The sequence below is a fragment of the Dipodomys spectabilis genome, unplaced genomic scaffold (genome assembly GCF_019054845.1).
Source record: "Dipodomys spectabilis isolate Male_0828 unplaced genomic scaffold, ASM1905484v1 ptg000136l, whole genome shotgun sequence".
Taxonomy (NCBI): Eukaryota; Metazoa; Chordata; class Mammalia; order Rodentia; family Heteromyidae; genus Dipodomys; species Dipodomys spectabilis.
The window spans coordinates 4,463,359-4,477,473 of record NW_024870813.1 but is presented as its reverse complement, the minus strand read 5'-3'; the positions used below and the strand labels follow the sequence as shown (position 1 = coordinate 4,477,473).

The window sequence follows — 14,115 nt, the reverse complement described above, 5'->3', positions numbered from 1 at the left end:
GGATATTCAGACCCATTAGTTGAATAGCATGCCTGAGCAAGGTGGCTGAAACATGTAATCTCAGGTACTTGGGACATAGTGATATGGAGATTACAGGCCAAACTAGGGAAACAAGAAGTTTGTGAGATTCCATTTCAAACCAGAATCTAGCCATGGTGTCCCATACTTGCTGTCCTGCACAATGGAAGAAGCAATATGCAGACAGAAGAACAATGGGCGGGCACAGTTATTCACACCTACTATCCCCAGTAACAAATAGGAGGATCACAGCCCAGTCTTGCCTGATTTTAAGGGAAACCATACCTTGAGTACTAACCAACATAAAATGGGACTGGAGATATATCTTCATTCATAAAGTACTTGCCTTAGCAAGCATGACACCCACCGTTCAATTCCTAGTACTGTTAAAAAAATGAAGTTGCAAGATTGAAAATAAAAAAAAAACATAGGTAAAGAAAATTGCATGGACAGAATTTCCTGAAATAAAGATCTCAATGTATACTGGGTGTCTGCTGGCTCATGTCTGTCATATAGCTATTCAGGAGGCTGAGTCCTGAGATCACAGTTTGAAATCAGCTTACGAGGAAACTACACAAAACTCTTATCACCAATTAATCAACAAAAACCAAGAAGTGGACCTGTGGCTTAAATGGTGAAGTGGTAGGCTTGAGCTAAATGAATAAATTAATTAATCAATTATCATAACTTTTAAAGTTATGTTCAGAGTCAATGCCCAGACCCTGACTTCAAGTCCTAAGACTGTCCACCCATAAAAAGCAGTCTAGGCAGATTTCTATTCTTGCATTGAAGATTTCATGCATTCTGCAATTAGAAAGTGTATCTTATAAACCAAATATTATGGGCTTCAGAGGGAGAAAACTTTTTGAAAAACCAAAAGACATAGACTTTATTCAGTGGTTTAACATGTACTCGGTACTTACTTCCCTTGACAATTATAAATGCTACCATGGTTTTTAGTCAGGAGAGGAAATTAAAGCTTTTCAGGTAATGTTTCTGTGATCATTCTTATTAAAAACTGCCAAAATCAGGTAAAATTCAAAATTTCCAGACTCCCAGGCCCCATTGTATGTGAGTTCTTGTGTAACACTCAATGAATCAGAAACATTGGTGGTACCATTGCCTAAATACAGCCAGGTCTTATAAATTCACTTGCAATCTTTGCAGTTTTAATTTCACTCCTGATTTAAACTCAGAATTGATTTTCCCTCCTTTTCCCCTGGGCAATTTCTAACTAGCTTCAAATAGGAAGGAACACACCACATAGATTTTACATGGAAATAATTTGGCTTAATAAACAGTCTTATTTTTTGTCTTGTTTAATTCGAATGGATATTATCCTGTCCTCTTCCCAAGTCTTATTGGCTGTGACATGGTGAGCGACAATTTTGCATGTGATTCATGTTTACACCATTGGAGTCACCTTACAACTTCTCAGTGAAATGAAATGCATTGGTATTACAGTTGTGTTTCCAATTTCAAGTAGAAGTTTTAATGAGCTTAGAGATGCAAGGTAGAGAAGATGACATTTTTAAACATGTCAATATATTCAAGCAAGGTCCCTTTAATCTGAATGCTGCAAATTTTAAACATCTACCCTAACCTGCTAGGCTCATGATTGTCTCCCTATACTTATTGAGAAATGTGGATACTGTAACTTTTCTCATAGGTTTACTTTATGCTTTCAGATAGTACAGCCTGAATAAAGATATTTTAAAAAAGGAATATTGGCAGGGTGCCCATGGCTCATATTTGTAATGCTAGCTACTTAGGAGGCTCTGAGATCAGAGCATCTGTTCAAAGTCAGCCCAGGAAAGGAAAGTCCATGAAATTCCTATCTCTAATTATCCATCCGAAAAGTTAAAGTGGAGCTGTACCTCAAGTGGTAGAGTACCAACTTTAACCAAAAAAAAAACCCCTAATTTTTCACCCTTCATCCTATCATTTCTATGTTCCCCTCTCACCCTCTCCCAAACAGATAAACTTACATACAGAAAGGTACAGAAAGCAAAAACAGAGACAAAGGAGAAAAAATAACAGCAATGATACTCACTAGACACTATGCTGAAAATGAATATACAATTTAGGAGGTGGGGAGAAGTTGAAAGGGAAAAACTGGGAAAAAAGCAAAGGGAGGGAAGAGGTGACACTGTTCAAAGAGAAATGTACTCATCATCTGACTTACATAACTATAACCCTCTGTAATCACTTTACAATAACAATGAGCCCAGATGCCCCTCAGTAGATGAATGAATCAAGAAAATGTGGTGTGTGTGTGTGTGTGTGTGTGTGTGTGTGTATAATGGAATTCTTTGAGTCCATCAGAAAGAATGACACCACCCTATTTGTAAGGAATGGAAAGACTTTGAAAAAAATCATATTAAGACCCAAAGAACCATAGGTCCCATAGTTTACTTTATTTGCAATAAATAGTATACCTCTGGGATAATCTTAGCAGAAGAGTGGAATAGCTCAATAGCTATTTACATATGACCATGTAAGATAATGCTAATTGAAATGAATTCCAAGACATGGACACAAGATGTTTTTCTTTGTTATTGCTGTTTATAATGTATTATGTGATTTCTTATTTCTTTTGTGTATCCTTCCCTCTGTGGTTTATGTCCTGTTGTCACTGTATTTGGTTTTGGTACCCTGGGTATTGTATATACGTGTATGCGAAGGGAAGGGAAAGGCAACAACAGAATGGTGAGACAAAGGACAAGGGGGGAACCAATGTAACAGCAATACTCACAAGACACTATGTTGGAAATGATCTGTACAACTGGAGCGCTTGGGGGGAGAGAAAGTGGGAGGAAAATGAGGGAGGTGTTAAAAAGTTCAACAAGAAATGTAGTTATTACTTATGTAACTATAAGCTCTCTGCACATCATCTTGATAATAAAAAAAGTTAAAAGATCAGAGACAGGCCCTGACTTGAAGCCCCAGAAACAGTGTATGCACACGCACGCACACACACACACACACACACACACAGACACATGCGCGCGCACGCACACACATGCATGCATGCACACATACACACACACACACACACAAACACAGCAATTAAAGCCCTAGAAAAGAGAGAAGACCTTCTTCTCAAACATTAGTTTGTTAGTTTGCAATACACTTCCATAGGTTAAAAGATCACAAAAATAAAGTATAATCATCTTTAAAGAGAGGCCATGGGAAAAAGCACTGTACGTGTACAGTTTCATCTATGGTCTATGTTTGTCTATGTCTGATACCCCTTTGCCTAATTTAAGAAGAAGTATCAACTTTGCTTGCATAGAAAAATCACAAGTGATGGCCTCATTTCACCTGGCTTTAGAAGCTTCTGGGGGTCATTTTGGAAGAATACCCAGAAGTCATGAAATAGGGAAATCTGTGTCCATGAGCCTGTCTGCCCCTGGTTCTCTAACTATGTATTGGCATTAGTATCAAGTAAAGCTAGAATATAAAACTAAAACCACAGCAATGCAGGCAGGGAGCATGTTGTGAATAGTTTGTAGTTCCAATCTGAAGCTGAGCCATGGCATAGTCTATCTACCTGTTGATACACTATGTAAGGATGTGACCTCTGAGGCCTGGAGTCATATGATTTGTCCTGTGAGTTCAGGGTCACAGTGATGAGCTCAGATTGGATGAGAAAGATCTAAAGAGAAGAGTCTGGTGTCATCTGGGAATGCATGGGGTTATTAGCAGGTGATCAGTTCAAAAAAGGAGGAGTTGTCTGGAACATGGGAAGACTTGGAGAGATGGACAATGATGGATCTTTTATGACCTACACAAAGTTCACAATGGCTGGGCACTGGTAGCATATGCCTGTAATCCTTGCTACTCAAGAAACTGAGATCTGGAGAATCCTATTTTGCAATCAATAAGAGCAGAAAAGCCCATGAGACTCCATCTCCAAAATAACCAGCAAAAAGCAATAGTGGAGGCATGGCTTAAGTGACAGAGTACCAGTTTAGCACACAAGCCAAGCAACTATGAGGCTCTGAAAACCAACAACTTCCCCTCTCCCTTCCAAAATTAAAACCAATTTAAAAAATAGTTCATATTGCCTCTGGTGTCGAAATGGTTTATGGAATGTAATCATGGAAGGTTAAAAGTTAACAGCTGTGTACCATTTTATGCTCTACAATCTATATATTTTATTATTCCCTATATTTATTTGTCCTCCAGGATACATATTTTTTGTAACTATAGTTGACATAAAATAAATCATTTATTTCAAATGCATAATTAGGGGGTCCCTAAATTATATGTTTTCTGCATGGGGAACAGAAAGTGTATTTCTATCTTTTTCTATTTCTCCTTCATTGTTAAAGCTTTAAAACTATGAATTTGACATAACTTGACATAACCTTACACCCATGAAAGGATGACAGTACTAGAAATAATAAAGCACTGGATCCTAAAACTTCATCTTATCCCTGTGCTGCATCTCTTTCCTTCATTCCACCCCCAAGAAACTTGTGTTCATAGCTTCTGTTAGTATTTCAATTTTATTGTTATAATCATTATCATTACTATGATTATTACTATCATTTTGCTTGTATGGGAGTTTGAGCCCAAGGCCTTTTGCTTGCTCAAAGCTGATGCTCTACTACTTGAGCCACACTTTCAGCCCTGCTTTTTGCTGGTTATTTTGGAGATAGGCTCTTGTAAACTTTTCGGCAGGGCTGCATTCATTCCTCTAGATCTCAGCGACTTGAATAGCTAAGATTATAGGTGTGAACTACAGACACCCAGATACATTATACAAATCTATATACATATATATATATATACCTATATACATACATACATATATATATATATATTGGTTTATGCAGCCTGTACATTTTTCTGACTTCTTTCACTCAGAATAATTATTCTGAGACTCTTCCACATGTTTGCTTATATCAATAGTTTGTTTTCTCTAATTGCTGAACCATATTCCACTGTATTGATATACTATATTTAGTTATCTTTTTACCTGCTATGATGTTGATCATCTGGATTATTTCCATTTTGTGGCTTTTAAACTTGAAGTCTTTGTGGTCATTTGTGTTCATTAGCTCACAACTAAAATCATGCTTTCTTTACTGTTGATGAAAGGCTTAGGAATGGAATGTTTGGAATATGAGGCTGAAGTGTATCTGTAGCTTTCTGTGAAGCTAGTTATTAAGTGGAATGTCATTTTACATTTCCAGTATGAATACAAGAGTGCTCTAGAACTCTCTCTGCTTCAATTCTTTGCCAACACTTGATACAGAAGTCATTCTGTCCTGTTCTGTTCTATTCTAGTCTAGTCTAGTTGATTTTCTAACTAATTGTAAGTTTAACTTGAAATTGCATAATGCTATGTTGAATATTTTAGGTAAGTATTTACCTGCTATATATTTTGGGGAAGTGTCTATTCAGATTTTCCCCATTGTTAAAGCAAGTTGCTTATTCCAATAGTAAGTCTTAAGTTCTTGTATAGTGTAGGTACAAGTCCATTGTTGAATGTTTTCAATTATTTTCCCTTTTCATTTTCATTATGAGTTATTGAAGAGTTTAAGACCATGTTATTGATTTGTTAAATATTTGTACTTTGTATCTTTTGTGTTAGTATAAATCTATTCTGTTTTTGAGTTTATATTTGTGTAAGGTATGATATTCTGGTTAATGTTTACTTCCATGGCTATGGCTCTACTAGTCTTACATAGTAATATTTGTAAAAGTATCTTCATTGTTCAGATTCATTTTCATCTCTTTTCAAAAGTCAAATATGTTTACATATTTGGACTGGACTCATATCTATTCCATTTATTTCTTTGTCTTGAATTAGATAAATATCATGTCACTTCCATTGCTATAGGCTTAAAAAAAACTCGTGGGACCAAGTCCTGCAATTTGCTCTCTTGACTTCAGAAAACTTGTTTAGACTGAAACAGGTCTTTTACATGTCCATATAACATTTTCAGTCAACTTGTATGTTTCTGTAAAATACACATCTCCTGATATTTTCAATAGGATTGTACTTACTCTATCATTTTGGGGAGAGCTGATATCTTAGCATTGAGTTTTCTAATCCAGAAACACAATATTGTCCATGCATTTAAGTACTGCTAAGAATCCCAATAAACATAGTTGTGCTGGTAGCTTTGCTATGGTCTTGTTTGTGATCATTTGGGTAAATGCCCAAAAGTGGGATTGCTGGGTCTTAGAGGAGCTCTATGGGGAGTCTTCTGAGAAACCTCCATACTACTTTCCAAAGTGGTTGAACAAGTTTACACTCCCACCAACAATGCAGTAGGATTCCCTTCTCTCCACATCCCCTCCAGCATCTGTTGTTATTAGAGTTCTTAATTATAGCCATTCTTTCTAGAGAGAGGTGGAATCCCAATATTGTTTTGATTTGCATTTCTTTTATGGCTAGAGTGATTGAGCATTTCTTCATGTGTCTATTGGACATTCTTATTTCCTCATCAGAGAAGTTTCTCTTTATGTCTTCAGCCCAGTTATTTATGGGATAGTTGTTTCTTTGAGGATTTGTTGTTGGGGGATTTAATTTTTTTAGTTTGAAGTATATTTTAGATATGAGACCCATATCTGTTGTATGGCTAGTGAAGATCTTCTCCAAATCCATGGGCTTTCTATTGATCTTGCTAACTATGTCCTTTGCCATGCAGAAGCTCTGCAGCTTCATGCAATCCCATTTGTCCAACCTTTCTTTGATGTGTTGTGTTTCTTGGTCTCTATTAAGAAAATTTTGGCCCGTGCCAAGGAGACCTAGGGTTTCTCCTATTCCTTCCTGTAATATTTTCAGGCTATCTACTTAGAATCCAAGGTCTTTGATCCATTTGGAGTTGATTCTGGGGCAGGGTGATATATAAGGATCTAGTTTTAGTTTTCTATATGTGATTAACCAGTTTTTCCAGCACCATTTACTGAAGAGGCTGGCTTTCTTCCATTCTATTTTTTTAGTTCCCTTATCAACATTGGGTGACTATAGGTCTGTGGGTTCATTTCTGGGTTTTTAATTCTATTCCATTGGTCCTGAGGTCTCTTCTTGTGCCAGTACCAAGCTGTTTTGGTTACTATGGCTTTGTAGTAGAGTTTGAAATTTGGTATTGATAGTCCTCCAGTACTGTTCTTTCTGTTAAGGATCATTTATGTTTATTGCGGCATTATTTACCATAGCTAAGATATGGAACCAGCCCAGATGCCCCTCAGTAGATGAATGGATCAAGAAAATATGGTATATATAGATACATTGGAATTCTATGCCTCCATCAGAAAGAATGACATTGCCCCATTGTTAGGAAATGGAAAGACTTGGGAAAAATTATATTAAATGAAGTAAGCCAAGCCCAAAGAAACATAGGTCCCATGGTTTCTTTTATTTGCAGTAACTAGTATATGTTCGGGACAAGCAGAAAAGTTCAGATAAGATTATGTTAAGTGAGATAGACCCCATGATAGGGACACAAATGGTTTTTTTTTCTTTCTTGCTATTGTTTCTAGTATATTTATAAGGTACCATGTGATTTTTTTTGTTCATTTGTATATCCCTCCTCCACAGTATAACCCCTGTTTTCACTGTATTTGAGGTTAGTATAATTTGGGGAGGGGAAGGGAAAAATAAAAGTGTTTAAATAGGGATACAGGTTGACCCATTACAACAATGAGATGTACAAGACGCTATGTTGAAAAAACGAACTTTACAATTGAGATGGGGGGCAGTGAGCAGGGAGTATAGTTGAGTAGGTGGGAGGGAAGGGATGGTAGGGGAAAACAAAGGAGGAGGCAATGTACTCATTACCTTGCTCATGTAACTGTAACCCTTCTGTGCAGTATTTTCACAACAAAAACTTATTTAAAAATAAAATAAAATATAAAAACAAAAGAATCCCACCAGTAATGATTCAGTTTTCTTCCATACTTGCTGCTTCCCCACATCCCATATATGAAGACCTGAGAGGAGAAGGAGGGAGTGTATGTTAGATATTTTAATAGTGGGTGGACAGGACAAATAACCATTAAAAATTGGAAGTGGGCTGATGGGTGAGAATCTCAGTGATAAACACATCTCTATAATCTTGATGTCCTTCTTCCCAATCTTCTCCTTCAGTTCTGAACTGCTCAAGGTAGGGTTGGATTCATATGTGGATATTTTACTAAATACATAAAAGGGAAAATAACAGAGATGCACGTGAGGGTATTAGCAAGTATGACTAAAGTATGTATCATGGTCTCTATGCTGCTGGACACGATGTGCTGGTGGGATGGGAAGAACCATTTTAGTAGATATGTTTTAGAGACAAGACTGGGAGTGTAAATTGCAGTGACTGAAAGTGGAATATTTGTCATATAAGCTACAACATCCAATCTTGGTAATAGATGCTTAGATGTCTATGTCAGAACATGGCTACTGGGGTATGCTACAGCGTGGGTTAGTAAAACATTCACGTGCATACTGAAATTCTCTTTCATGAGTGTTAATCATAGCTTCAGGAAGTTGAATGGGAGACAGATAGCCAAGGGCCAAAATCAGAATACACAGAAACATCACCAACCAAAAAAAGAAAGCTAAACTAAAAGCAATGGTCAGCACAAAACAGTGCAGAAATTTCTTTCTCTAACTCATTAACTTAGGCCCTACCACAATTTCCAAAACCTCTATCTCTAACATGTCCTAACGTCAAAGAATGGCATTTGATAATAAGATTTATAATGGTGATGCACGTGTATATATGGGCTTTGCTGTAGCCATGTAGATTGAAGAGGGGGAAAAAGGCAGCTTGTTATTCCACAGAAGTCTGCAAAGAAATTGAATTATAATAACTTGCTCATGTTCTTCCCCCACCCCTATTCATGACAGGAGCAGACAAAAAAGCTAGCTTTGAAAAACTTCTACCTGCTCAGAAATATAAAGATAGAGATTCTGCATCTCAGCCCTGCTAGCATCCATTCTAATTCTGTTTTTCAAATCCACAGAGAGTGAAGGAGTGTATCAAAGGCAGGTGCTGTCGATGTCATGTATCATCTTTGGACTCGTCATCGTGGGCATATTCTGTGCCGCATTCTACTTCAAAAACAAGTAAGACCATTTTTCTGAAGTGTTAAAAGGTTACTTTCTGAAAGAAAGCATTTTGTCTTTATGTTCTCAGCCTCTGCTCTAAGCAGAAGGATTTCATACAAATGGGACCAGCATGCATCTGAAAATGACTTAGAATGATGGTAGACTGCCGTGCATGTGTGCTGGCATGGGAATGCTTTCATGTGTGGGTGGGCTGGAGGAAAAAGGCCATCATTGGTGCAATAATCATTTGCACCTGTTTATTACCTGTATGCACGAAAGACTCTATCTCTGTCACTCAAAAGCTACTTGTTCTCAACAGGGTTATCCACTGCCAGGAACCTAAGCACAGCTTTTTCTGAAAAACAAAAACAAAAACAAAACGCCCTATGCATTTCTTTTCTTATTCTTTTTTTACCAATGTTTACAAAACTTTTGGCCAAATATTAAAAATACTAGGATAAGTACACAGGTTCACCAATTGACTATTGGAATATGCATAACTTTACGTGCTGGAAAACCGGGCCTTCTGCTGATGAAGACACTTATTTGTGATTAATGAAGTAGAATTAATGTATGTATAGCTGGGAGCCAGTGGCCTATGATACCTATTATCTAAGCTATTCAAGAGGTCAGGATATAAAGGCTCTTCATTTAAAGCCAGATTCAGCATAAAAGTCTATGCAACTCCATCTCCAATTAACCAGCGCAAAGCCTGTTTGGAGGCTTGGCTCAAGCAATAGCGTACCATCTGAGCAATCAGGAAGCCCTGCATTTGAACCCTGTTAATATACCCAAATGCATATACATATACATGCACATGGAAATATTTTTGAGCCTTTATATCTTACCTAAATAAACTCTCATGAAGTTACTTGTGGAAATGATATAATCTACACTTGAAAAAAAAAAACAAATTGAAATATTTGATTTGAAAAATGAGCTGTGTGGGTTCACCAGCCTTAAAACATTGACAGAGATTTGCTTCCTACCACTTGTATGAAATTCAGGCAAACTTGTAATTGTGTTTTATTGGAACTATATATTCCAATTATTTGTCCTTCTGAAAATGGATCAATTCCCAAGACACAGTTTATAATACACATCAGCTTTTAAAGAGCTCTACAATTATACCTGAAGCATTAATCATAGTACCATGGAATGAATACAGAATTAGTAACAATTATTCTACCAATACATTTTAGTAGAGGTTTAGATTTTCATAATAAATGTAAAAAAGAGCATTCCAAAATGCCTTAGGCCTAGTTTCCCCTTTTGTTAATGACTGTGATAAACATCACCATTAATAAAATAATATAAATGCAGTATAAATATAAATATACACATATTTATATTTATAAGTATAAATGCAGTATAAAACAGATTTTTGTTTTCCTATTCCAGGGCCTTATCTAACACATCACAGGATCTAAGGTGACACACCTAGGCAGTTCTTGGTGATGACAGTCAATACTGTCCAATTCAGAAATATCCTCTGCTAATGTATATTGTATGTTGTGCATTATTGCTACCTGTTTTTCAGCTGTTAGTTTTCTGTTCCTTTAATTAAGTACCTGAAATGATAACATGAAGAATTGTTTGCTATTTTGGGTCATGATTTTGGAGGTTTCCATCCATGATTGACTGGCCCAGTGGCTTTTGGTTCCACATCATGGGTGAGAGGTCCATTCACCTCATGACTCAACATAAAAAGGAAAAGAGGGAAAAAAAAATAAAAGGAAAAGAGGAAGAGGCAGGATCTTACCATCTCCATGAAGGATGTGCCCTTCCTAAAATTCCACTGCCTCCCCTATGTATCAAACTGGAGACTGTGTATGACTTCAACATACAGGCCTTTGGGGAACAATTAGATTCAAAAAATACCAGGTGACACTGAAACTTATTTTAAAATATTAACTTGTTGCCCGATGTTGGTGGCTCACTCCTGTAACCCTAGTTACTAAGAAAACTCCATGAGACTTTTGCCTCCAATTAAACACCGGAAAAACAAAAAAAACAACAACAAAAAAAATCAAAATGCTAGAAGTGGAGCTGTAGTTCAAGTGGTACAGAGCTAGCTTCGAGCAAACAAGCTCAGGAACAGTGCTTAGGTCCTGAGTTCAAGTCCCAGGACACACACACACACACACACACACACACACACACACACACACACACACAACTTCTTAAAGAAACAGTGAGAAATAGAAAATAGAGAGCTTTGAATCTGAGGAGTTCTAGTTTAAGTCTCATGGTCTACACTACGATCCCAGTGCCTCATTGAGCCTTGCTAAGTGGGGGAGCCTCTCAGAAGGGATTAGAAATTCTTTCTGATAGAATTCTTAAGACTTTGTTTTCTCAGGGAGGTCAGCTGGTTCAATCAGGCATTTGCATTCAATCAGCCATAGTCCAGTGTCTAGATTCAGATTTTCAGGCTTTCAGTTATGTGTTACTAAGCACATTTTTAAAATCAAATCTTTTTGTTTCAGTTTCTTTTTTGGTAAAATTGAACAAAATCATTATCTACCTTATGGGATTATGTTAAGAAGCAAATGGGATAATACTCTCATAGGATAATATTTGGTGTAAAACCTATATAAACAAGCAGTCCACATTGGCTCTTGCTATTGCTCTGAATAGAGTTTTCCACTTGAGGACTTTCCACACAAACTGGATAGATACACTTTTAAAAGCATTTAACGGAGTCCAGGGAGACTATTAACGCCCACCAGGGTGTTGGAAGGGTCTCCTTGTTAGAACTACATCTGAGAAAGGGATGGTGTATTTAACAATAAGCAAATTACTGCGAAGAAGCAGTTAATCACTTATTTTTAGAGTATAATTTGCAGTTGTATCACATTTAAGGGAAAGGCTGATTATGGTAATCACGTATCAGAACAGCTGGGTAACTAGAGGATTTCTGTCTTTGGAGCTCTCAATCTCTGGGAAACAACTGGGCTCTGAGAACATCTGCTCTGGAGCTCAGCAAGGGGTCAGTTTGCTGAATGGCAACAATGTTCAACAGCAGATTCACCCTGCATAGCCCATAGGACGCCACAGAAGGAGGAGCACCCACTAGGGTCCCGCCCATCTGCCTGTCCATGTAGGACATATTTCTACTCAGAAGAGATAAATGAGCCAAGTGTGGTAGTTCATGCCTCTCATCACAGCCCCTTTGGAGGCTGAGGCCCAGAGGACCAAGAGTGAGAGGCCAGCGTGGTTTCCATATTGAGACTCTGTCTTACAAATAAATAAATATACGTACATACATGTACAATGTATGTAACAATAATAATGAAAACTGAAGCCATGTCCACAGGAAACATATTTCTCATCAGAGACCTTGAATGAAATTCCTTTGTCTATCATGATTTCCGAGTATAACTTCCTTTCAGTCTTATTTAAACCAAGCATTTAATCTACATTGCTCAAAAAATATGTCGATTTTTAAAACTAATACCTCTATGCTCATTCCCATATTTCTAGTTCACTATCCCAAACCTTGGGAATTAGAAAATAAGCAAATTATCTATAGATCTTCTCTTGTTTTAATCTAGAAAGTCTGATAATAGAACTATTTATATGTGACCATGTCTAGCTTTGGGGGAGGGATCAAGCCTGAACTTAGGGCTTCACACTCACACTTGGATTTTTTTTTTTTGCTCAAGGATGATGCTCTACTGCTTGAACCACATCACTTCCAGATTTTTACTGGTTAATTGGAGATCAGAGCATGAAGGACTTTTCTGCCTGGCCTGGCTTTGAACTGAGATTCTAATATTCAGCCTCCTGAGTACTTAGAATTACAGTCATGAACCATCAGCACCCAGATTGAATAATGTTTTTACCTTATTCCTTCAGGATTCTAAATCCTCCAAATAAATTCACTGTACAATGATTATTATTGAATTAAGTTCACCACACATCTATTTGGTATAGTGTAACGTACAGAGATGTCTTTACCAGGGACTTAGCCCAAAGTTTACAATCTTATTATTTATTATGTTCTACTTGGCATACTTGCTCCGATTCTGACACACCTGTTGCTTATTCATTCTTCTGTCATCCTTGGCATTGTCTGCCTTTGCAAAAAAAATATACTAGAGCAAAGGTTATAATGAAAACATTAAGATAGTTGACACAGTGAGAAAGAAATGAAGAATATCTTAGAACTGAAAGGGTCCCCTGACATTGTCAACTGAATCCTTCAACAATGGGAAAAGACAGAGAGACAGGCACCAGTGGTTTGCAATTGTACTCTTAGCTACTCAGGAGGCTGAGATCTAAAGATTATGGCTTGAAGCCAGCCTAGACAGGAAAGTCTTTGAGGGTCATATCTCCAACTAACCACAAAAATGCCAGAAGTGTAGCTTTGGCTCAAGTGGTAAAGCACCAGCCTTCACCATAAAAAAATGAAGTGAGAACATGAGCCCCTGAGCCCTGAGTTCAATCTCTAATACTGGTATACATACACACACACACACACACACACACACACACACACACACACACACACTCACACACACACACACACGCACGGGATTGGAGGGGGAGAGAAAATTTAAAAAGACAGAAACAAATTCTATTCTCTTCACTCCCAATAAAGCCCACATGTTCCCATATACATATATAATATAAATATTAATTGGCTGTCCAGCCATCATGTATCCAATGTCAAGCAGAGTCTCTTAAAGGTTTGCTCTTTTTGCAATGTACATAGGTAAGATATATGAAGTTGCTCTAGGAGATTTGTACTTGATTCAACTGGAAAACTAGAATTGGAATAGGGGAAATGTTTCCAGAGGCAGAACCTATGTTGGGTAACTATGAGAACTAGGAAAACAGGGTAGCAAAATGGAAATTGGTGTTCCCAGCAAAATATACACAGAGTGACAGCCTGTCTCTTCCTAGAATGTGCTACTTCCTGTGTAAGAAAGATTGGATCTTGAGTATGCTCTGAATCTCTGCCGTCTTCGATTTCAGTAATGGAGGCCTTCGTCTCCACCTTGCTGTGAAGGAATTTACCAGCCTTGTTCACA

The 14,115-nt window shown here is 37.4% G+C and overlaps 1 protein-coding gene across 7 annotated transcripts in view; it reads left to right on the top strand.

Annotated features, from left to right (window-relative positions):
- Window positions 1–14,115, top strand: part of Nrg3 (neuregulin 3) — a 1,012,378-nt gene that overhangs the window by 962,735 nt on the left and 35,528 nt on the right. For all 7 annotated transcript variants that reach the window (XM_042690311.1, XM_042690313.1, XM_042690312.1 and 4 more), the window contains exon 5: window positions 8,995–9,097. In XM_042690311.1, coding sequence (XP_042546245.1) covers window positions 8,995–9,097 — 103 coding nt within the window. The remainder of the gene's footprint in view (window positions 1–8,994; window positions 9,098–14,115) is intronic.